This window comes from Doryrhamphus excisus, chromosome 1 (assembly GCF_030265055.1).
Source record: "Doryrhamphus excisus isolate RoL2022-K1 chromosome 1, RoL_Dexc_1.0, whole genome shotgun sequence".
Taxonomy (NCBI): Eukaryota; Metazoa; Chordata; class Actinopteri; order Syngnathiformes; family Syngnathidae; genus Doryrhamphus; species Doryrhamphus excisus.
The window spans coordinates 3,955,151-3,979,106 of record NC_080466.1 but is presented as its reverse complement, the minus strand read 5'-3'; the positions used below and the strand labels follow the sequence as shown (position 1 = coordinate 3,979,106).

The 23,956-nt window shown below is 39.7% G+C and overlaps 1 protein-coding gene across 3 annotated transcripts in view; it reads right to left on the bottom strand.

Moving 5' to 3' along the window:
• gcgrb (glucagon receptor b) overlaps positions 1-23,428 on the bottom strand; it is a 32,569-nt gene extending 9,141 nt beyond the window's left edge. For 2 of the 3 annotated variants that reach the window (XM_058083992.1, XM_058084000.1), the window contains exons 1-4: positions 23,070-23,428; positions 893-1,043; positions 714-810; positions 526-633 (exon numbers count right to left, since the gene is read on the bottom strand). In XM_058083992.1, coding sequence (XP_057939975.1) covers positions 526-633; positions 714-810; positions 893-946 — 259 coding nt within the window. In that variant the 5' untranslated portion in view covers positions 947-1,043; positions 23,070-23,428. The remainder of the gene's footprint in view (positions 1-525; positions 634-713; positions 811-892; positions 1,044-23,069) is intronic. The other variant, XM_058084006.1, reaches the window with a different exon arrangement.
• Positions 23,429-23,956: the final 528 nt, after the last annotated feature.

Below are 23,956 nucleotides of genomic sequence, written 5' to 3'. Positions count from 1 at the left end.
AGGAAAAAGCGGTAGAAAATGAATGAATGTTAAGTAAAAATAACCATCCAATCAATATCGTATAGTCCAAGAAAATCCTCAACTAAAACGCTCCTTCCCGTCCATAGTGTGCATAGCACTATGTTTAGATTCAGATTAGTCAGGTCCTCTGTATAAAGAAAATATGTAGGAACAAACTGAGATAGATGAGGTTGAGGTATAGATGAGGTACTTCAAATCAAGCAAGGTTACTGACGTCTACTGGAATTCACTTATCTAAAAGTTCTTCCATTTTAAACATAATTGGCTGTATTTGTATAAGTGAGCTCTCTATGTGAAGTCATTCTAAGAAGTTGTGTTTTGGTGAATAGATGCTCTGTCCTTGCGTCTCTCCCATGATCTATCATGAATAGAACACATGGGCCTGGATCACAGGTTACAAAACAGACCTCATATAAAGAACATCTCATGTGCAGCTCCTCATAATTCTCGTTCATCACCGCTTAGCACACAAACTGCACACTCATACAAAAACACAAAGCTGACCTTTATGATGCCATGGCAGAAACCAGGGGCAAGAGACATTGACTGTAGTTCCAGGTAGTCCATCAGGCCAGCAGACATACTGGTCGAAGGTCCTGTTACACACCACCCCTGCAAAGGTGTGGGGTGGGGGGGGGGCATGTTGAATTCATAAGATCAGTTACATACGTGTTATTTACATAATTGCTCACCTGTAGCAGGGGATGTGGTGTTTAAGAAGTCCAGACACTGAATCTTGTAGGTGCTCCACCGCTCCTTCAGAAGCTCCAGGGATGTGGTAGAAGACAGCTGCAGGTAGAACAGGAACAGTATCTCTTGATACTTGATTTGCTTGAGTGCACTCACGAAAGCCACGGCAAGGAAATCGTACCTTGGTGCAGCTGCAGAGCATGAGCAGGGCTAAGAGGAAACACACCTGGGACATCCCACTGATGCTGCAAGGATCGGGGATGGTGGGGACCAGAACACAGAGGAGGAAGCCCCAAACATGAGGGGCACCTGGCCTGATGTCACTGTGAGGCCTGCACCCATGATAAGGAGAGACTTGTGTTAAGGTTTTACCTATACAATATGTGTGTGTGTGTATGAAGCTTCCTTCCTTTCTTCCTTCCTTCTTTCCTTCCTTCCTTCCTTCCTTCTTTCCTTCTTTCCTTCCTTCCTTCTTTCCTTCCTTCCTTCCTTCCTTCCTTCCTCCCTCCCTCCCTAAGGAGAGACTTGTGTTAAGGTTTTTACCTATACAATATGTGTGTGTGTGTATGAAGCTTCCTTCCTTCCTTCCTTCCTTCCTTCCTTCCTTCCTTCCTTCCTTCCTTTCTTCCTTCCTTCCTTCCTTCCTTCCTTCCTTCCTTCCTTCCTTCCTTCCTTCTTTCCTTCCTTCCTTCTTTCCTTCCTTCCTTCCTTCCTTCCTTCCTCCCTCCCTCCCTAAGGAAAGACTTGTGTTAAGGTTTTTACCTATACAATATGTGTGTGTATGAAGCTTCCTTCCTTCCTTCCTTCCCTCCTTCTTTCCTTCCTTCCTTCCTTCCTTCCTTCCTTCCTTCCTTCCTTCCTTCCTTCCTTCCTTCCTTCCTTCCTTCCTTCCTTCCTTCCTTCCTTCCTTCCTTCCTTCCTCCCTCCCTCCCTCTCTCCCTAAGGAGAGACTTGTGTTAAGGTTTTTACCTATACAATATGTGTGTGTGTGTAATGAAGCTTCCTTCCTTCCTTCCTTCCTTCCTTCCTTCCTTCCTTCCTTCCTTCCTTCCTTCCTTCCTTCCTCCCTCCCTCCCTCCCTCCCTAAGGAGAGACGTGTGTTATGGTTTTTACCTATACAATATGTGTGTGTGTAATGAAGCTTCCTTCCTTCCTTCCTTCCTTCCGTCCCTCCCTCCCTCCTTCCTTCCCTCCTTCCCTCCTTTCCTCCCTCCCATTCACTCATTTTCTACCGCTTTTTCCTCACGAGGGTCGCGTGGGTGCTGGAGCCTATCCCAACTGTCTTCGGGCGAGAGGCGGGGTACACCCTGGACTGGTCGCCAGCCAATCACAGGGCACATATAGACAATTGAATAGTGGAATTGAACCCTGGTCTCCAAGCTGTGAGGTCTGCGTCATATATCACCTGTTGTTAGCTAAGTTTAGTTTACTACTTTATTCCAGATGAACAGATTAGTATGATGGTGCAGGATCGAATTACAGTATATCACAACAGGCACAATGATAATAACATAATAATCACAATGATACTCATAATAATAACATGGGAACCAATGGAACCAATTACCTGTGATAAAGAAGGCGTGACTCTACTCATATTGTTTCATGGCTGAAGTAATGTTTTACATTTTAGTAATAATAGCTTGCCAACAAAGTAACCTCGGTAGGTAATGAAACGAAATGAAGAAAAATAGTCTTTTACCTAATAGTACCCCCAAAAAATGTCACAAAAAGTGAATGTACCCTCAAATAACCTGTACTCCAATGTCGATACATTAAGTCAAGAACAAGGAAGTTGAAGGAACATCCCAGGAAATGACAACCTATAAAAACATCAGAACATGCCGATTTGATGTGATGACATTTTTGAGTCATCGGTTACGCATCTTCACATACGAAGTTGAGAGAACAAAACGAAATCTGAAACGTTTCTGCAAAAAACACTTTAATTGTGGAAACATTTTTGGCTAAAACGTTTCAAATTCCATTCTGTTCCAGTCTCCAGCCTTGTTTGTTCCTGGTCCGGTCATCAACAGGTTATCACAGCAAAACAGTATAGACAACACTAGAGCTGATTTTTAAAGTCCAATCAGATGAGTTTGATTTTAGAAGACTATGGAGCAGAGCTCATGGCATCCCTACAAAATAAAAAATCGTCTTATTTGCAACGTTTTCCACCTCAAAGAAAAAGGCTAAAACACTAAATTATAAATACATAAACATGGTAGGTGAACAACAACAGTACCTTCATTTATTTTGTGACACAGAAAGCAAGATGAATAAAAAACAGATTCACAGTGTGTATTCCTTCAAATTTGGCGTATTTAAAAAAAATCAAACAAAAAGCGTCACATGACCGGACGTGTACTCATCAAAGAGTATAACAATTATGATGTTAGAAGTGCGTCTTTCAAATCCCTGATACAAATTCTGATTGCAATTATGATGAGTTGTTTAATGACTTTACCCATGCAACATAACTATGACACACACAACTGGTAAAATCTAGTAGACAGTACTAATTTAACTCTTTCAAAATACTTCCATACATGATTTTTTTAATACATGAGAGTAGTATTGGATGATATACTGTTTTTTATGTACCGGTATACCAGGATGGGCAGTTTCTAAGTGATAAAATACAAGAAGCATGTTTATTTTTGAACGTAGCTTGTCATTGTCCACACACGGAACATACTTCTGTGACTGTCCTTCAAAATAAAAGCACATGTTTGCCCCATGTTTGTGTAAACAAAACAATAGTGTCATAAATAATATCTTCCATATGCAGTTGGAATTGCATGGGTGACTTCATCTTCCTAAATGACAAGCACAGGCGTTACAGTTTGTTGACGATGTAGTAGCAATGTGTGCAGAGGCTGACATCCCAATAGAACAGTTAGCTAGTTTGAAACCATGTATTTCAATATATGGCTTATGATGTACTCGTTCCTGATCCTATCCATCCTGGTCACTCCCAATGAGATCCTCAGCATCCTCATCTCTGCTACTTCCAGTTCGCCTTCATACCTTTATAGATATGAATGTGAGTGTGAATGGTTGTTTGTCTATATGTGCACTGTGATTGGCCGGCGACCAGTCTAGGGTGTACTCCGCATTTTACCCGAAGACAGCTGGGATAGGCTCCAGCATGCCCGCGACCCTTGTGAGGATAAGCAGCATAGAAAATGAATGGATAAATAGGCAGCACGGTGGCCAGGTGGTTAGCATTTTGTCGACATAACCAGCTGCTACAAATGAATGCATAACATCCATCCTCGTGTGTAGCTAAAGATACTTTGCTGCGGGGAGTTCTCACCCACATACACATAATAAAAATGATTCAAGATGATTCACTTGCCAGAATCTGTCTATAGCAGAGGTAGGGAACCTATGGCTCGGGAGCCAGGTAGGGCTCTTTTGATGACTGTATCTGGCTCTCAAGCATTTACCACAATAAAAATGTATGTTTGCTAACATTTTAAAGTAAACATCACAGAAATCACTGTTAAAAATATTAAAAATCAACAACTTTCTTATGCATTTTAATCCGTCCATCTATTTTCTACTGCAATACGGCCGACCATATCTATCTTTCCTGATGATATTTTCCAGGTCAAACACCAAAACTCGATTATTACTGGGTAATGCGGTAGTCTACCTCGGTCATTAAGATGTAAATGTAAACTTTCCTCCTTTAGTCAAATAGTCACCTAGCTAAAGCTGCAGAACCAAGCCTTCTGGCAAAGATGGCCAAAAGAATGAAATACGTGTACTGAGTACGGTGCAAAACCATGCAGCAGCAGAAGTTGCATTAATGGCAACAAGTATTAGATTTATTATTAGACACTGCGCTGCTCACGAAAGTGTGCTGGCCACACCCCCTTGGCGTGGGGTAGTGTGCCTGGTCTACGTAATTAGAGCCCATTATATCTAAAACTGTTGGTCTTACATAAAAATGCACACATTTTATTGCATTCAATGTTTAAAAAAATGTATATGGCTCTCACAGATACACATTTTAAAAATATCTGGTCTTCATGGCTCTCGTAGCCAAAAAGGTTCCCGACCCCTGGCCTATAGTGTCCCAACTCTAAAAGAGTAAAAGAGTTAGCTTGTTAGTCGCACTGTTTGGCCTCATAATCAAAGACAAATTGAAAGCAGATTCATGCAAAAAAAAGTGATATTGACAACAACAAAAAAACATTCTTGCATTTGGCTCAATACAGTAGTAATAATTTTCACATTGTATACAACTAATAGATATGAATAAAAAAGAAGCCTGCCCTCCAAGTTCTTGATGATAATTATGAGTGTTACATGTAGGACTGCGCCTCCATTCTCCTCCACAGAACACATTTACATGATTCTCACCACATGAGCAAGAAGAAAAAAAAGCAGATGAATGTTGATTCACACATTTGTGTGACTTCGGCTGCATTGTCCACAGAATGTGTCATTATAATTATTACTCCCGGCTGCAACAAATTACACGAGTGTGCTGCCAGACTGTCTTGAGGCACAAAGGAAGGTTTTGAACACCCCTTTAAAAAAAGGGGTTGAGACTACAGTGTGTACTCATTGATTACCGAATGTGTTTTTGACCCCTTCCACTCCCAAGAATCTTATATTGAATATCAACTGTAAATTGACAAAAAACTGCAGAAAGCATCTCAATTTTCACCTGACCATGCTTTACAGGTCTTTTTAAGGATGTACAGTATGCAGAACTGTCAACATTAGCCACGTATACATGGACCCAAATATTCAGATTCCATTCGGGTTACAGTAAACCTCGGATATATCGGATTCAATTGTTCCCACTGGTTTTGTCCGATATAAGCGAAATCCCTTATATGCGTATACCGGAAAATGTCCGTTTTACGCATATATCGGATTTATATCCGGTATATGCGTAAATGGGATTTTATCCGTTATAAAAAGGCACTTCCTTGACTATGTTTCCAATGTACCTGGACGCGCAGGCAACGCTGCAAACGCTGCAAATGACGTCGTATAGCGGCCTGTCACGATTCGGCGAATCGGAGCACCACGATGCGGCCATCCGATATATGCGAGGGAAATTTAATGGAAATGCATTGGAACGGGACTGGAGATTTTGTCCGAAATAGGCGAAATCCGTTATAAAAAATCCGATATATGCAATGAATTTTTATTGGAAATGCATTACAGAAAAATCGGTTCTTTTTTATCTGTCCGTTGTGAGCGAATTTCCGATATATCCGAGTCCGATATATCCAAGGTTTACTGTATTTGCTCAAACAGATAAAATATAACCTAATCCTAATCTAATCTAAAGGTGTGGAGGGGCGCAGTCGAAGCGCAGCCTGTGTAATGGTAAACTGGCTGGGAGGCGCACAGTGCAGACACGTTACCAAAAACCGCACATTTCAGTAGAAAAACAATGTCAGTAACCACTATTTAATGTAAGCGTCTGAACCAGCATGTTTTTTTTTTTTTGTATTGTCCCATGGCATCTGAGACGTATGGTAAAATTGGCATGCCTGCATGTACTATATGACCTGTAATAAGACAATCATGGCCACTAACTGAAACACAAACAGGTGTTAGACACAAACACAGCAGTGTTGTTCTTCTGTCATTGTACAATTGCGCTAGATAAAGCTGTTAGATTGCTTACATTTATTGTATGATTTATGGTTGAGTGATGAAAAAAAACATAAAATCAGGCAACCACACTATCATGCGCAGGCACCCTGTCGCCTGATTAGAAAATAAACAGGTTCTGTATAAGCAAAAATCAGCCTGAAATAGCTTCTGCTTTTTTATGACATATTTGTAGAAATTGCGTCTTTACAAACACGGTACCGATTTTTTCATTGACGCTTGTTTGTTCAATATAATGGCTGTCCCAATTGCAGAAAAACTGCAGTGTAGAAAATAAATTATAATATATATCATTACTTGGGGCCGAGTGGTTAGCGCCACACAGGCCACACAGCGAGAAGACACAGGTTCGATGCCACCCTCGGCCATCTCTGTATGGAGTTTGCATGTTCTCCCTGTGCATGTGTGGGTTTTCTCTGGGTACTCCGGTTTCCTCCCACATTCCAAAAAGACCCGGGTTCGATTCCCCACTCAATTCGGGCATCTCTGTGTGGAGTTTGCATGTTCTCCCCGTGCATGCGTGGGTTTTCTCCGGGTACTCCGGTTTCCTCCCACATTCCAAAAACATGCTAGGTTAATTGGTGACTCCAAATTGTCCATAGGTACGAATGTGAGTGTGAATGGTTGTTTGTCTATATGTGCCCTGTGATTGGCTGGCGACCAGTCCAAGGTGTAACCCGCCTCTCACCCGAAGACAGCTGGGATAGGCTCCAGCACCGGTCGAAAATGAATGAATGAATGAATGAATATCATTACTTGGGGATGAGTGGTTAGCGCCACACAGGCCACACAGAGAGAAGACACAAGTTCGATTCCACCCTCGGCCATCTCTGTGTGGAGTTTGCATGTTCTCCCCGTGCATGTGTGGGTTTTCTCCGGGTATTCCGGTTTCCTCCCACATTCCAAAAACATGCTAGGTTAATTGGCGACTCCAAATTGTCCATAGGTACGAATGTGAGTGTGAATGGTTGTTTGTCTATATGTGCCCTGTGATTGGCTGGCGACCAGTCCAAGGTGTAACCCGCCTCTCGCCCGAAGACAGCTGGGATAGGCTCCAGCACCGGTCGAAAATGAATGAATGAATGAATGAATATCATTACTTGGGGATGAGTGGTTAGCGCCACACAGGCCACACAGAGAGAAGACACAAGTTCGATTCCACCCTCGGCCATCTCTGTGTAGAGTTTGTATGTTCTCCCCGTGCATGCGTGGGTTTTCTCCGGGTACTCCGGTTTCCTCCCACATTCCAAAAACATGCTAGGTTAATTGGCGACTCCAAATTGTCCATAGGTATGAATGTGAGTGTGAATGGTTGTTTGTCTATATGTGCCCTGTGATTGGCTGGCGACCAGTCCAAGGTGTAACCCGCCTCTCGCCCGAAGACAGCTGGGATAGGCTCCAGCACCGGTAGAAAATGAATGAATGAATGAATGAATATCATTACTTGGGGCCGAGTGGTTAGCACCACAAAGGCCACACAGAGAGAAGACACAAGTTCGATTCCACCCTCGTTTTTGAACGTGTCCATTTTATTAGCTTGCTAATAAAAATAAAAAATTAGTAATTCCATGATGCTATCAATATTCCATTAAAGTCATTTTCTGCCTCAAGTGGTTTATCGCCACCTTTTCATGAGTTCATTAACTTTATGCAGGCTTATTCAATTCTTAATAATGCTTGTCTTTTTTTTAATTCTTTTATTGAGTTTTGCTTCAATGTCTCTGATTAACTTTATTCTCAAAGCACAGAATACTGGAATTAAATATTTAAACTTTTATAATCTTGAATGTGTCTGTGTTTTATAGTCAGAAGATTTATCATACCTTCTTTGGGTGGCTCTAGGAAGTCAGTTTCATTTATGGTAGTCATTTATTGCTTATCCTATTCAGGATCATAGGGAAACTGGAGTTAATCCTAGTTGACCTGGGTTGTTAGTTGGGGGACACACTGGAATTATAGATTATATATGGCTAAGTGAGTGAAGTGGGAATATGCTATCCTTATATTTTATATCCTTGCTTAACAAGAAACAAGATCCTTAGATATCACTGGTGAAAATGTGTACAGTGATCCTGTGCAGTGTCATGTAAACTCAAAATAATACGAGTATAAAAGTAACTATCGGGGTGTTATTTCTGATAATGTTAAACAGATCATAAACAGCTTTTTCTGCGTTCTTACTCCCAAAAGTATTTCATTTGTAAATATGGAATTCTACAGGGTGGAAAATAAGGAGTAGGATTTAATAAGCTTTGCTTCTTCCTGCTCCTTTTCAGACATGTGTAGTAATGAGGTGTTGTGTGTGTGCATGTATGTGTATGTATATATGTAGATATGTGTGTGTATATATGTATATATATATATATATATATATATATATATATATATATATATATATATATATATATATATATATATATATATATATATATATATATATATATATATATATATATATATATATATATATTCATTCATTCATTAATTTTCTACCGCTTTTTCCTCACAAGGGGTACACCCTGGACTGGCCAGCCAATCACAGGGCACATATAGACAAACAACCATTCACACTCCCATTCATACCTATGGACTCACCAATTGGAGTCACCAATTAACCTAGCATGTTTTTGGAATGTGGGAGGAAACCGGAGTACCCGGAGAAAACCCACGCATGCACGGGGAGAACATGCAAACTCCACACAGAGATGGCCGAGGGTGGAATTGAACCCTGGTCGTGGAATTGAACCCTGGTCTCCTAGCTGTGAGGTCTGCGCGCTAACCACTAGACCGCCGTGCCGCCCTATATACATATATGTATATATATATATGTATATATATATGTATATATATATATATATATATATATATATATATATATATATATACACACACACACATATATATATATACACACATATATATATATATACAGATATTGTAAGTGTATAGGTGTATTCTATAGAAAGAATAATGTAACATAGTATGCGTGTCTGAAATAAATTAAGAAAAAGAAAAGAAAATCAGTTATCACGGTCAGGTCTGGAACCTCTTAACTGTGATAAACGAGGGATGACTGTATATGAAAATAATGACATTATTACATTTATTCAAATTAATTACAAACAGTTTTTCATAGAGCTTCTGCTGCCTCCTTCTGAAATGTCAGACTGCACACACACACACACACACACACACACAAACACACACATCATAGTTGTAAACCTCAGAATACACCATACTCTGCTTACTAAGCTTTAATCATATATATAGAAATATATTATAATTTTCCTCTTTCCCAAGCTCAAGGGTATTATCAAGGGGACCCGTTTTGAAGACGTGGACGACATCAAGACAGCCGTGACGACGTCGCTGCAGAAGATGCCGGAAGAATCCCTCCTTCCATGAGTGCATGAAGGCGTGGCAGAGAAGACCAGGGTGCTATAATGTAATAATGTTTCATCTTGGCTGCTTATGTTTAATATTGTAATCATTTTTTTTCACCGCACCTCCCTGACCCAATTCCAAATTGATCGACATTATTAGTATTAGCTCACATCTCATGAGGTCGCGTTGATTATATGAGCCCACAGAGAATCAAAGGATCATGCTTGGCTTCCAGATGTTCGTGTACTGTTCATTTTCCTAACCCAACCGACACCAAAGGTGGCCAACTTAGACGACAATACACACCGCTGTTCCCTTGCATAATATCCTGTAGGACACAACAGACATGTGGTGTATATAGATATGTGTGTATTCATGCACAGTATGCATAAATTACCATCCTGCACACACACACACACACACACGTACAAAGAGAAATCATCTAATCTCATTTACATATATGTTCAGTGACTTACATTGCATAGTAAATAGGATTTTATAATGAGATATTCTTGTATGATAAAAAGCAAATGCAGTAATTAAACACAAAGTTCATTCATTCATTTACTACCGCTTTTTCCTCACGAGGGTCGCGGGGGGTGCTGGAGCCTATCCCAGCTGTCTTCGGGCGAGAGGCGGGGTACACCCTGGACTGGTCGCCAGCCAATCACAGGGCACATATAGACAAACAACCATTCACACTCACATTCATACCTATGGACAAATTGGAGTCGCCAATTAACCTAGCATGTTTTTGGAATGTGGGAGGAAACCGGAGTACCCGGAGAAAACCCACGCATGCACGGGGAGAACATGCAAACTCCACACAGAGATGGCCGAGGGTGGGAATTGAACCCTAGTTTCCTAGCTGTGAGGTCTGTGCGCTAACCACTGGACCGCCGTGCCGCCTAAACAGAAAGTTATATACAGTAAACCTCGGATATATCGGATTCAATTGTTCCCACCGGTTTTGTCCGATATAAGCGAAATCCGTTATATGCGTATACCGGAAAATGTCCGTTTTACACATATATCGGATTTACGTATATCCGGTATATGCGTAAATCGGATTTTATCCGTTATAAAAAGGCACTTCCTTGACTATGTTTCCAATGTACCTGGACGCGCAGGCAACGCTGCAAACGCTGCAAATGACGTCGTATAGCGGCCTGATATTTAGATTCGGCGAATCGGAGCGCCACGATGCGGCCATCCGATATATGCGAGGGAAATTTAATGGAAATGCATTGGAACGGGACTGGAGATTTTGTCCGAAATAGGCGAAATCCGTTATAAAAAATCCGATATATGCAATGAATTTTTATTGGAAATGCATTACAGAAAAATTGGTTCTTTTTTATCTGTCCGTTGTGAGCGAATTTCCGATATATCCGAGTCCGATATATCCGAGGTTTACTGTAGAATATTAGGGGTTCACAGATCTATTGATCAATTGATCGGGATCGGCTCATATCAGTGACAAAGCATGGAATCGATATCGGCCGATATAACGCCGAGTGTGCTTTAAAAAGCTTTAGATTGGTTTGGCATTTGGGGGAACGAGCACTTGGCAGGGTGTGGTGAGTTTTCCAAGCTTGCGATGGGATTATCCGTCAGGCAGCCATTAAATCCCCGGTCCCCCCTGAGTGTGGCCCATTGCTGGGCCAACCATTTGACACAGGTCCCCGAACGACAGTGGGACAATGACAGTCGGTGTACACCACGCCAATTACAAGATGGCGACACCTGTTTCGCTTGCGGCGAAATCAGACACAGCAAGCGAGTGTCCTCAAGCGACAGCCCTGCAGAGGACGTGGGTGCGGTTCTGGTTGAGTAGACACCCGCTTCATCTGCCAATGCCGCCAACTGATGCCAGGCACACTCGCTAAGACAGCACACTGACTCATACTCAGATGACAATAAAACTTTCACCTTTTTCAGGATTACTTCCTTCATTGATTTCCCCATCACGACTCTTATGATTCACGGTAAAGAAGTCGATTTTTTTGTAGATTCTGGCACCGCTAATCACTAAGTGATCTCTCATGCAACCTCACAGTGCGCTAATGTTGGCTCGGTGAGCGAACCCTTTTCAAAGTCAGCTGTCAGGGGACGTCCACCAACCTGAAACACAAATTTGCTTTATTAACTGTTTGCCCACACCGTGGTCGAGTGGTTAGCACGCAGACAGACCTCACAGCTAGGAGACCAGGGTTCAATTCCATCCTCGGCGGTAGTCTTAATTGGTGACTCCAAATTGTCCATAGGTATGAATGTGAGTGTGAATGGTTGTTTGTCTATATGTGCCCTGTGATTGGCTGGCGACCAGTCCAGGGTGTACCCCGCCTCTCGCCCAAAGACAGCTGGGATAGGCTCCAGCACCCCCGCGATTCGTCAAGAATCAAGCCATCAGTGAAGGTAAGAGTAACCTTAAATGTCCATTCTCCTCTTTCACTCACCATTTATATGTATATTTATTTTATATGCATTTTGCAATGTTTTTTTTCATGTCAAACTATAATTGTACACCACTAAAAATGCCTTTTGCGTTAATATTTTTTGCTCTTCTGGAACAAATTAATTGGATTTGCATTATGGATTATGAGTATGGTCATCTTTTTTGCACTTGGCCAGAATTAACAGTTGCGGGTTATTTTAGAAAAGGCGTCTTGCGGCGGGAGAGTGGCTTATTATGCTACACGGATTAGCATTTTTTTACAAACTGCATATACAACCCATCTTAAGTGCATCTTTGTTTCTTTTCACATGCTCTCCCTGCACACTTGTATATATATATATATATATATATATATATATATATATATATATGTGTGTGTGTGTGTGTGAATGGATACATTACCATGCTAACTGCAAATCTGAGGCGGACATTTTTTAAAGTATGTATTAATGTTTTCTAGATGAAAAACACGTAACTGACTTTGCAGAGTTGGTTTTACACAATGGGGTTCTGTAAACTTGGGTAGAACGTCAATGGTTCTGTGACCATACCGCTCACTCAGCAATGCCAACATTGTTCCGTTCTTTGATCTGACGTGAAATTAGCAACATTAAAAAGCACTCACTGCCCCATAGAGATAATAATGGTAGTCAGAACAACAGGAGTCATGACAACAGACGGGCAGCATGACTAAAACATGAACCGGGAGTCTGTGCCAGACATGACATCTAGGAAGTATAAGGCACACCAGTCAAAAGCCATCCACCTGTATTTGTTGCTGTACGGTCGGTAGTCACACATTTTAGATACACAACTTGTTCACAAATGTGATCTAATAGTGAGTCTGTCCAATGCCATGTTTTGAGTATGGTTTTGAACCCAGCGATGCACTGCTGTTCCAGGAAACCACTTATGCTCTCTAATGTTGAATGAGATTAATCATTTTCACATGTGTTAATCGTGATTAATCACTATTTCCTAGTAGTAGCAGAACATTTGAATCACACTTTAACCGTGTTATTATGAGTAATGAGGCATTGCGGCACCACATAATCTAAGTAAAAATCATGTTTTGAGTGCATTTTCTGGGATTTGCAGCAAATTGTACTTCTTATTAAGAATTATGCAGTGTGCTTGAACGCATTATCAAGTGAACAGCACACAGTGACATGCAGTCAGGGCATATGGGTGAGGTGCAGCCTTTTTATGACACCCTTATTTTGTTTACACAATTACACAGTAAGTTGCCACTAACTGGGTGGCTGCCAGTATGCAGACATAAGCAGCAGAGTGCACATAAAAGTCCTTCAATTACGTACGGGCAGGAACAAAAGGCGATAGAGAAAAATAAATAAACAAATCAAGAATAAAGAAAATCAATCAATCAGTAATAAATAAATATAATAATAATAATAAAACGGCAAATAATAAAAACATACCACATATAGTTGGTGGGTAGACAAATTATTTTTTTCAGATTAAAATGAACAAAGCATTATTAGAGCCCTGTAGACATGACAAAACACGACTATAGTCACATTTATACTCTTTTTATTTACAACATATTGCGCAACTGCAGGGTCTTGAGACACATGCTAACTCACAAACTAGAGAGCTAGCGACCTAAACGGTAGCCTTCAAGTTATTTCCTTTAAACTTAAATAGCCAAAAACTTACCACTTCCACACGGATAGGGAGGATAACTATTAACAGTTATTTAACCTTTAACATGAACATGAATCAAACGTAATAATTTTTTCTGGGTACATGATACCATACAGCATCCATATCAAACTTGCGTGGGCCGCACTAACATTAAACTTTCATATCAAGGCGGGGGCCTCAAACTAGTGTCCTGCGGGCCACATTTGGCCCGCGGACCACGTGTTTGAGACCACTGGTCTAAGGTTGCCGTTCTAACAACATTTAGCGGTCAGAAGAGTGTAAAATTCATAATAGACCCCCTTTAAATTAGGTATAAATTCAGCATGTCACAGGAATGGAACTCTTTTGTACCCCGAAGGACCAAAGTAATGATTGAAATAAAAAATGAAAAATGTAACAACATCAGTGGAAGTCAAGAATATTCATTTTGTCAAACAAAATGCCAAATAATAAGAGGGTTAACATCAAAGTGCAAACCATTCAGCAGATTTGGCTTTGCTTCCCTTGCTCTGCACTTAGCACTGTCATGGCTTCCATATTACCGTGCTTTTATTTTGTTGTTTCCTGTTTCATCCTAACTTGTCTTAGTTTTTTTGCCTTGCAACTGGAGTGGAGCAGCGAGGCGTGTGAACGCAATCACTAATCAGTGCCAATGACACCAGGAAGACACCACATTGTTCTACACCAGGGGTGGGCAAACTTTTTGACTTGCGGGCCGCATTGATATGACAAAATTGACGGGGGGCAGACTATATATTTTACACGTAACAGTCCACCTGGTATTATTGTATCTGTAAAATTGTCATGCAATCTGCTATTATTATTTATTATTTTATATTTATATTTAAATATTTTAAAAATAATAAAATATTATAATAATTACAATAAAATTAAAATAATAATTATTATATTATTATGTAAAATATGCAAATATAACAATAATATTATATATAATTAATATAATATTATATATATATTATATTATATAATAATAATTATAATAATCATAATAGTTGTAATAATAATTATAATAATCTAATAATAATAATAATAATTATTATTATAATAATTAATGTTATTATGTGCTTGTGTCTCTTTTTTCAGGAGCACTTTGTAAACAACAGACCATGTCAAAAAACGAAATTGATAAAACCATCAAAAGGTTGGCTCAGGCCATGATGCCAGGTTGTATGTTGAGTTTAAATGAAATACTTTGGAAAGATTGGGCGGGCCGTATTCAAACACTTGGCGGGCCGGATGTGGCCCCCGGGCCGTAGTTTGCCCACCCCTGTTCTACACAATGATAATGATACTGATTGACATCCAGTTTCCCCCCTGTAGATTCTTTGTTTATTTTTTTACTATTCCTGCATTTGTCAGCCATGTATTTTGATTGCTGATTGGTTGCTTATATTAAGCTTTTTACTGTATAAACAAAGTAAGAGCAAGAGCGGCTTACATTTTGAGTGGAAGCATGTTGACATGTAAAAAAATGGACTTTTTGGAGAGAATCAACCCAGCACAGAGTTGAGACATGCAGTGCAGGATAGAGCCATTTAAAGCAATGCGTTGTCATGTTGACAGCAAGAAAAAGGAGAGGACACAAGAAAGGAAATGTGAATAACCTCATTCCTCATCACACGGAGCGTATTATTAGCATTACAGAGCGAGCAGGATAGTTGAGAGATTTGAATGCAGGAACAGAAGACGTGAGAAATGACGCGGGTACGTAATGAATGTGACACAGCCATTCAAGCTTTTTCATTTCATGCGGCATGAAGATTAGATTTGTCCGGATTAGTGACAAACACACAAATGGTTACTCACAAACACACAAACATTATGATGCGTAAAAATGCACAGCTTTGATGACGTTATAATCGACTGTGTGCTAATGAACTGTTGCTGTATTAATTACTGTATTATCATCAATTCCAGTGTGTAAGCCACTACTTGTTTCTTAAACTTGGTACCCTGCGGCTTTTAAAACGGTGCTGATGATCTATGGCAAAATTCTAACAGTTGTGACAGTTGATTGTTTAAAGGGGACCTATTATGCTTTTTCCACTTTTCTGACCCATAAATGTAGTAAGAATGTTGTATTATTGTGTTAAACGTTGCCAAATTTTCAGATAATGAGGTTTGTAAGTGAGCCCTAAAAGGAGTTTGGGATGGCTCAAAACGTTCGGTTTCAAAAGGCGTGGTAAAACTGCCCTTTTGTGATGTCACAGACGGGCGGACTTCCTTATATGGTTCATAGATAGGAAGCACTTTGGGCGTGTGACCAATCACAGCGGAGTGGGTGTGCCCCTGGGCCGTGGGTGGAATAAATTAAAACAGAAAAAAAACAAAAAAATTCTGTGCAGGTTATTGTATGTAACTGCTCTATAGGAGACCACAACACAATAAATGTGGAAAAAGGAGCATAATAGATCCCCTTTAAATACTGTGCCGCTCGCAACTCAATGAGGAAATTGTAGCTCTTTCTTTGCCAGCAGCCAATCACACGCTTATCAGTGCACTCACAACAAGCCTGTGACCCCGGCGGAAATTGCAGAAGTCATTATATAACAACATGTAACAACATAACAGTCTCACTCACTGTGTCACTTAACACTTAATTCATCGTCTTGTAACTTAACACTCCAAAAGTATATATCGAAACTACATAAACGTGTACCAATATAGGTTTAAAATGAGTTTATCCAAACTTTTCACAGTTGCAATACATCTTTGATATATTATGACATGATATTAAAAAATGTCTTATTATTTGCTTATTTATTTTTCATTTACAGGCATAGAAATCAATAAGAAAATTAATTCAATACAAGGCTTATTAATGAACCAAATGGACATACATATGAGTGCATATTGCATGATATTATGCACAAAGCAAAAATGCACAGCAGCACATAGTTAATATTATTAAAGCTCATCTCTGTGCATTTACATACATAATTAACATTTGTGAAAAAGGACAAGGTGAAAGGAAGCGTCGGAGAAAGTCGTACACATAAGTATCAATCTGCGTCACACATGGTGTGTTCAAGGACCGCTGAACAAAGGAACCGCAACACCCGAAGAAGACACGTGAAAGTATAAATGTATTTACACGTGCAAAACTGAGGGGGTTTTGAACATAGTCATTGCATCCAGTTAACAAATGACAAACAGATCAGAAAACACACTGATTACGTAGATTGTTATCGGCCCATTGTCTGTCATGAACCTATAAAGGGGAAAAAAAAAAAAACCTTGGCATAATTTCAGAAAAAAATTGTAAATTTGCTAAGGCAACAAATAAGCTTTTTACAGCTATAATTTGTACCCAAGGTGAAAACTTACTAAGGTCCCTAGAAATAATGTAAAACAATAAGCCTGCTTAATATGCTTTTATCACTGACTAGATCAGGGGTGGGCAAACTTTTTGACTCATGGGCCGCATTGAGTTAACAAAATTGTGCGGGGGGCCAGAACATATATTTAACACACATGATTTTACACTTATAATTTTAATAATTTTAATGATTTTTAATATTTTTAAAATATTTTTAAAATATTTTTAATAATTTTAAATAATTTTTAATAATTTTTAATAATTGTTTAAATATTTTTTTAAATATTTTTAATATTTTTTAATATTTTTATATTTTTTTAATAATTTTTAATATTTTTTATATTTTTTTAATAATTTTACGCCTTGAATTATTTGTCTAATTTTAATTGTCATACTATGGTCTCGAGCTGGTCTCTCTAAAATAAATTGACTACACGCAACATCGTCCGGGTCTCCCATGATTAGCTGATGCTTCACACAATATAATTTCAGGTGATGTCATCAGGGTTGCCAGCCGCCCCTAGAAAAACAGAATTGTCCCGTATTTACAAATAAAAGTACGCGTCCCGTATTGAGCTGAAAAGGGATGCACTTTGTCCCCTATTTTGATGACTGCGAGGATCAAAAATAGTTCATAGAATGTCAACGGATAAATATAAATAGTATAAAAATCTGTGTAGGTTGAAATGAGGTGGAACGTCTACAAAGCAAGAAGAGTCAAGTTGCTTCGATTCAGCTTTTTGTGGATATAAAAACTCATTTCACAAACATAAATAGGGAAAAAAATCAGGTTGATCAACGCTGCCAATAAGATGTCCCTTATTTTCCAGGGAGTTGACAACCCAAAATGTGCGGTGATTGCCCAGAATATTGGACTTTTCACTGGATTTTTGCATTTGGAAATTTGTTCAACGCAACATATTTTACTTCCTGGTACAGGTCTTTTATGTAAAATGTCTAAAAGATAAATTATGACTTCTTTAACCTGTGGTCACTTGAAGTTTGGGGCTATTCACACAAAAGCGTCTTCAGGTCAAAAACTATGTTTTCGAAAATGAAACTTTCTTTAAAAACGGCTTCTCATTCATTCATTTTCTACCGATTATCCTCACAAGGGTCTCGGCCGTGCTGGAGCCTATCCCAGCTGTCTTTGGGCGAGAGGCGGGGTACACCCTGGAATGGTTGCCAGCCAATCACAGGGCACATATGGTAATGTTAATGGTTTTATTTCATTTGAACATGCATCAGATTACAATTGAGTGCATCCCATAATCAGTTCACAGTTCCACATGTCCAAAAGGAGTAGGAAGAAGCAAAGCTTATTAAATCCTACCCCTCCATCTGGTACTTTTACAATCAGTAACTGTTACATTTGTTCACTTCCTGCTTTCCATAATACAGTTTAAGGTTTTTTTTCATTCATTCATTCATTTTCTACCGCTTTTTCCTCACGAGGGTCGCGGGGGGTGCTGGAGCCTATCCCAGCTGTCTTCGGGTGAGAGGCGGGGTACACCCTGGAATGGTTTCCAGCCAATCACAGGGCACATATGGTAATGGTAATGGTAATGGTAATGGTAATGGTAATGGTAATTGTAATGGTAATGTTAATGGTTTTATTTCATTTGAACATGCATCAGATTACAATTGAGTGCATCCCATAATCAGTTCACAGTTCCACATGTCCAAAAGGAGTAGGAAGAAGCAAAGCTTATTAAATTCTACCCCGCCATCTGGTACTTTTACAATCAGTAACTGTTACATTTGTTCACTTCCTGTTTTCCATAATCCAGTAAGGGTTTTTTTATTTATTTATTTTTTAATAATGCACCTCAGATAACACATATAGACACATATAGACAAACAACCATTCACACTCACATTCATACCTATGGACAATTTGGAGTCGCCAATTAACCTAGCATGTTTTTGGAATGTGGGAGGAAACCGGAGTACCGGAGCTTTGACTCACCCTAGTCAAAATTCTCCTGATATTTTGTTCTCAAACTCCAAAATGACTAAATAATAAATAATAAATAATAAATAATAAATAATAAATAATAAATAATAAATAATAAATAATAAATAATAAATAATAAATAATAAATAATAAATAATAAATAATAAATAATAAATAATAAATAATAAATAATAAATAATAAAGTGGGCGGCACGGCGGTCGAGTGGTTAGCGCACAGACCTCACAGCTAGGAGACCAGGGTTCAAATTCCACCCTCAGCCATCTCTGTGTGGAGTTTGCATGTTCTCCTCGTGCATGCGTGGGTTTTCTCCGGGTACTCCGGTTTCCTCCCACATTCCAAAAACATGCTAGGTTAATTGGCGACTCCAAATTGTCCATAGGTATGAATGTGAGTGTGAATGGTTGTTTGTCTATATGTGCCCTGTGATTGGCTGGCAACCAGTCCAGGGTGTACCCCGCCTCTCGCCTGAAGACAGCTGGGATAGGCTCCAGCACCCCCCGCGACCCTCGTGAGGAAAAAGCGGTAGAAAATGAATGAATGAATAAATAATAAATAATTCCAATTTGTCCTAAATCTAGGCGAGCCTTGGAAAACATCATCATGTTTTTACATCAGAACGTAATTACATCATTCGTCGTCATCTGTTCCTGTCTGGATGCAAATATTTACTAATCTTACAGTGTGGGCTCACATTTATTTTTTTTTCAAAATTCCAAAATAAAAATCCTCTGAAAGTTTCTGTGTGGACAGGACCTTAGCTAACCATCACACTGGTGACCTCAGCATTGTACGAGAGGGAGAATATTTGATGTGATTTAACCAGGAAGGGTGTGTGTGTGGAGGGTGCGTGTGTGTGTGTGTGTGTGTGTGTGTGTGTGTGTGTGTGTGTGTGTGTGTGGACAGCATGCGTCAGAGACCGGTCTTGGTTGGTGTTGATTAAATAAACAGTTGTGTTTGTAGCGCAGACCTCATCATGCATGCATTGAACACACACACAAATGTACACATAACACGGCGCACCTTTTAACCTACTATGTCTCACAGCGGAAAATACAACAACTGCATTAATGCGACTAATTTATCAATTTCCTGATAGTTAAATGCACATTTGAAACCCATAATATTATCTTTTATGTTGTTTACAAACAATATAACTAATTAGGAAACTACCTGACCAAAAACAGTAGAGACCTGCATTTAAGGCCAGCACTTGTTAATGTTGTACTGGCTTTGCATAAGAGAGGCGTGACGTGAGACCCCATTTACGATCACTCACCCGGGACCGTAACCCACTAATGAATAAAGAACAGGGGTAGATCAAATGAAGATAATACAAAGAAAACGGACATTAAATATTTAGGTGAAGCATTCACATAAACCTGCTTCTCATTCCAAGGCCACCAGCTCCAGAAACTATTAAATCAGCAGGAAATACTACAAAATAGCCGCTCATTTTGGTCACAGTTCGTGATTACGCTTTTGTTCTGTACTGTAAATCAGAACTAATCAATTACCTGCATGTGCTGCATGAAGATGTCACATATACTGATGAGAGCGGATGTCGTTGCAGCTTTCATTCACCAGGTATGTTATATTGACACATACCATGTCAGTGATTTCCCAGTGGGATGAGAGAACCACAGTAAAGGTTGAGCCCCCCTGCCCAACTGTTTGACATTGTTTATGTGGAAATGGTGGTGAATGAAAAGCAAACCCTGTAATTGTGAGTATAATACAAACAGTTATACTGTTTCAGTGTTTGCTACAGTGGAAAATGGCGATCAGTGGTTCAACGGATGGATGCATGGATACAGTATATTCATTCATTCATTCATTTTCTTCCGCTTATCTTCATGAGGGTCGCGGGGAGCTTCGGGCAAGGTCACCAGGGTCGCAGGTATGGAGCCTATCGCCAGCCAATCACAGGTCACATATAGACAAACAACCATTCACACTCACATTCATACCTATGGACAATTTGGAGTCGCCAATTAACCTAGCATGTTTTTTTTTGGAATGTGGGAGGAAACCGGAGTACCCGGAGCTTTGACTTACCCCAGTCAACATTCTCCTGATATTTTGTTGTCTCAAACTCCAAAATGACTCGCAGAAATAATTCCAATTTGTCCTAAATCTAGGCGAGCCTTGGAAAACAGAAGACGCTGGACTTTAGTGCATGCGTTCTGTTTACTTCTATAATGTGGCCCGCAGGACACTAGTTTGAGGCCCCCGCCTTGATATGAAAGTTTAATGTTAGTGCGGCCCGCGCAAGTTTGATATGGATGCTGTATGGTATCATGTACCCAGAAAAAAATATTACATTTGATTAATGTTCATGTTAAAGGTTAAATAACTGTTAATAGTTATCCTCCCTATCCGTGTGGAAGTGGTAAGTTTTTGGCTTTTTTAAGTTTAAAGGAAATAACTTGGAGGCTACCGTTTAGGTCGCTAGCTCTCTCGTTTGCGAGTTAGCATGTGTCTCAAGACCCTGCAGTTGCGCAATATGTTGTAAATAAAAAGAGTATAAATGTGACTATAGTCGTGTTTTGTCATGTCTACAGGGCTCTAAAATAATTTGTCTACCCACCAACTATATGTGGTTTCTTAATTTTTAATTATTTGCCGTTGTATTATTATTATATTTATTTATTACTGATTGATTGATTTTCTTTATTCTTGATCTTATTTTGTGTAGAAAAATAAAAATGACGATATTTGAGAACAGTGGAATGTTTTATCAGAGCTTTTCTTGTAGAAAATCGGAACCAAAGCAAAGTTTATTCATTTTTCTGTTTTTAATAAATGCGTTTTTTTTTGTTTTTTTTTGGAAAACCTGATGCGGCCCAGCCTCGCCCAAACCCTAGCTCCTGTAGCCCATAGGGAAATTGAGTTTGAGACCCCTGATATAAAGAATAATGATATAATGAACTATGTAATCCAATCAATAAATTGACACGTACTATAACTAAGAGTCTTGGTTATATTAATGGATTCAAAGTTCAGAAGATTATTTGCTCCCAGCCTTGTGTCACAACAGCCGTTTGCTACTATCTGATTATTGATTAAAGAAGTTCAGCCCGTAGTCCAACCTGCCTTTTTTGCCTTTAAAAAAACTGCTTCTAACAAAAGTGATCTTGTCTTCTTAATGGAAGACAAGCCATTAGCGTGATATGTTACGTTATCCTATTTTAAGACCCATATAACGGACTAATCTTGGCCACCATATCTGCCTGCCAAACCCCAAACATCTCAATCCAGAGAAACTCGATAAGACCTGACTGACTGAGTGAAAAACAGTCTTTGCCTAATCCTGCTGACTGACGGAAAGGCCGGTTTGTCTGATGCGGGTAAGAACATGAGCTCCTTGAAGAGGTCATTAGACAGCATCTTCTATCTTTTGAGCTATGCAGATTAGTGTAGATTCTTAGGATGATTCGTATCGGTGTTCCACAGCAATGTTTTGGTGGGCTTCACGATATGGACTAAACTACCTGGATGGTAGAAAACTACCACATGTGTCTCTGAAGGTTTGCAGCTGAATGTGAAAACAAGCAGCAAAATAACAAGGAATCACATTAATGGCTGCTGATCACAAGACTTTTTGTGTGTCTCTTCATTAATATTATATAATAATGCAAGGCAAACTGACATATGGAAGGCAGTTGTTGATAGTGGAAACAGGACATTAGTGTATATGCACAAGGGCACGCTTTCTATGCAAATATAATAACGGAGCAAGCACTTGGGGGATAATAATTATAACGCATCAGCATCTTACTGCTGCATTAAAAACTGTAAAAAGTTGAATCATTCAACTACACAAAACTACATTAAAACCTCGTAATAAACTGAAGTGTATGAAACAAAAACCAGCTAAACTTACCTTAAGCGTCCAGATGTCCTCTTGCACCCCGGCCACCCCCACACCACTCGATGCTCATCCGCTCCTGGCGCGGTCCATCACAGCTCCACACGCAAAACGAACCAACATATCGTTCAAGAAAACATTCGGGTTTTCAGTTCTAGTTAAATATCTACAAAGACTTTTCTTGAAGTATGTCCGTTCAGTCTCTCCGCTGGAATGAGGCGCAATATTATTATTGTCTTTTGGAGTCTCTGCGCTCTTGTGATGGGTCGTTCGCGAACGATCCGGAACCATGGAAAGATACTCTTTGGGTTGAACGATCCGTTTTTTTATTTTTTATTTTTTGTCGAGTTTGCTGTTAAATCCCCAAGTGAATGGCCAAACTGTGTGGCGTATGTGTCGACAATGAGAAGGAGGAGGGAGGGGTTACGAGAGAGACCACACACAGGAAAGGAGAGGGAAACAAAAACTGAGACATTGTGGTTCTGAATGCCAATCTACCTGGTTGCTGTTTTTTTCTTTTAGGTCGTCCCGAAGACAGCTGGGATAGGCTCCAGCACCCTCCGCGACCCTTGTGAGGATAAGCGGTAGAAAATGAATGAATGAATGAATGTATTGTGCAGCATGGCGGACGAGTGTTTAGCACGCAGACCTCACAGCTAGGAGACAAGGGTTCAATTCCACCCTCGGGCATCTCTGTGTGGAGTTTACATGTGGGTTTTCTCCAGGTACTCCGGTTTCCTCCCACATTCCAAAAAAAACATGCTAGGTTAATTGGCGACTCCAAATTGTCCATAGGTATGAATGTGAGTGTGAATGGTTGTTTATCTATATGTGCCCTGTGATTGGTTGGCCACCAGTCCAGGGTGTACCCCGCCTCTCATCCCGAAGACAGCTGGGATAGG